Source organism: Wasmannia auropunctata, unplaced genomic scaffold (assembly GCF_000956235.1).
Source record: "Wasmannia auropunctata unplaced genomic scaffold, wasmannia.A_1.0 LD336106.1, whole genome shotgun sequence".
NCBI classification, from domain to species: Eukaryota; Metazoa; Arthropoda; class Insecta; order Hymenoptera; family Formicidae; genus Wasmannia; species Wasmannia auropunctata.
In genome coordinates this window covers 2921941-2923950 of record NW_012026784.1, presented here as the reverse complement: position 1 = coordinate 2923950, position 2010 = coordinate 2921941, and the positions used below count along the sequence as shown (strand labels likewise).

The 2010-nt window shown below is 40.5% G+C and overlaps 1 protein-coding gene across 1 annotated transcript in view; it reads right to left on the bottom strand.

The window, feature by feature from the left end:
- Positions 1–391: 391 nt before the first annotated feature.
- Positions 392–2010, bottom strand: part of LOC105456595 — a 36264-nt gene continuing 34645 nt past the window's right edge. Inside the window, exon 6 of the mRNA XM_011700770.1 lies at positions 392–733. Coding sequence (XP_011699072.1) covers positions 392–733 — 342 coding nt within the window. The remainder of the gene's footprint in view (positions 734–2010) is intronic.

The following is a 2010-nucleotide window of genomic DNA, read 5'->3' as shown; positions in this document are numbered from 1 at the left end:
TTCTGTTTCTATCCCTTACTTTCTTTCCTTCTTCTATTGGTATTTTCATTTTTTCACGGTGAACGGAAAATACCCTAAACATTATCCCTAAATATTTTGTCTCCCTAAATTTCTCCCCAAGTCGTCAAAATAACCCTAAATCTAGGGAGAAAATCCACGATCTGGCAACACTGGTGCCGAGTGCCGCTGCTTCCGTGATCTCGCCGGGCCGGTGGGCCCACGTGGTACATCCGTACGCGCCCCTAATTGGTGGGCGTGCGAGCTCGCGATCTCCACGAATCGCGTGGGGTGCGTAGCGCCGCGGGTCCTGTGTCCCCGCGCGCGACATTTGAACTATCGGCGACGTCTTTCTGTCGGCGGTACCTCCAGGTGCGCTCCCGTGTTGGCACGCTCAGGTGGCTGGTCCTACGGGACTCATTCTCGTGAGGAGCTGTTCCTGGCGGCAGATCTCATCCTTGGGGCGCCCTGGCTCGATTCCGACTGCGGGGTCTCTCGCCCGATCTAGGGCGTAGAGTGGCCATCCCCTGTATTCTCGCCTTAGCTGGCTCGCACCGGAATCTGTAAGGAAGCTCGGCAGCTTAATTGCTCTCAAAGTACGGAAAGGAACGCGGACTAAAATACGACCTGTGTATTGCTTCCTCAGTGGTGCCTTCTCTGCCCTCGTGGTCCTCTTCTCGTGGTTGTTGCGACGTCGGTGAGACGGGTGAAATTCTACAAAATCTCCCGGGAGCCGCTGATACGAGATACTAAACAATCGAGATCGCTACGGAAACTAAAAAAAGTGATTATGAACGGTATTCGGTATTTGGGCGGCAGGAGCCACGCAAATGTAGTCCCGCGGCCCGCGCCACGCGTCCGCCTCCGAAAATCGGAAGGACGCAGGACTCAGAACCACCGCCCGCGGTCGAGTCCGTAGATTCCTTGTGACGGACGGTCCAAAAAGGGACGTCACGTCACAATATATATAAATAAAAGTGAAAGTTTAATATTATTTTATAAAATTTTTTTTAAAGTTTCTATTATTGTCTTCTATTTTCGATCTACCTTTATTTTTAAAATTTATTTTTTATTTTTTTAGACTTATAATTTATTTTATACTTTTTGTTTACATATCTTTTACATATTGCCAAAAATAAATAATTTAGTATAAAATATTTTGTACTCCGACTTACAATTTTATTCTAAATTATTGTAGTGACTTTGGAAGCATTTTTAAAATATAATTTTACTGAGGATACATTTCGTGAAACTATATTCATTTCATCAGTAGGATTTGGAAAAATTAGATTTGAAGTACGATGTAAAGATCGCAAAATTCTTGATAAATTTCAAGTAAAAACAAAACTTCAAATATCTGGCTTTCTTAAGACTGACAGAATGCCAAATTTCTTGCTCATTGAGAACGTATCAGATATCAAAATTATACCAGGTACCATCTCAGATGAAGATCTTGCAAAAGCAGTGTTTCTTCCAAGAAAAAGAAAATCCGATGATGACAAAAAATAGTAAATCCTTTATTAAAAACAAAATAAATAAGTGTATCGTTGTGCAGTTTTTTTATTATTAATTTTAATATTTTATTCACAGGAATAATAAAAAGTTATACAAAGATACAAGGTAAATACATTAAATGAAGTTTGTGTACAAGTAAATAATATCATCTTTTAAATTAATAAATTACACCGGCACACAAAAAAAAAGTGATTTGTGCATTTGACCGGACCCATCTACGGACATGTTTTTCGACCCGCTGAATCCGAATTTGAGGTCCGTTGGGCTCGGTCAGGTCCCAGATTTTAGTAAAATGCAAAAAACCCCCCAAAAATATGAAAAACTGCAATTACAGCGGTGAAAAAATTTTTATTGACCCGGATCAAGTATGATTTTTATGTATTTCGATCCGCTGAATTTAATCTGAAGGTTAATTAGCCCGTTGAGCCATCAAAATTTGAAAAATCAGCGAAAAACCGAAAAAAATTGCAAAAAATCATGAAAAACCGAAGTTATGGA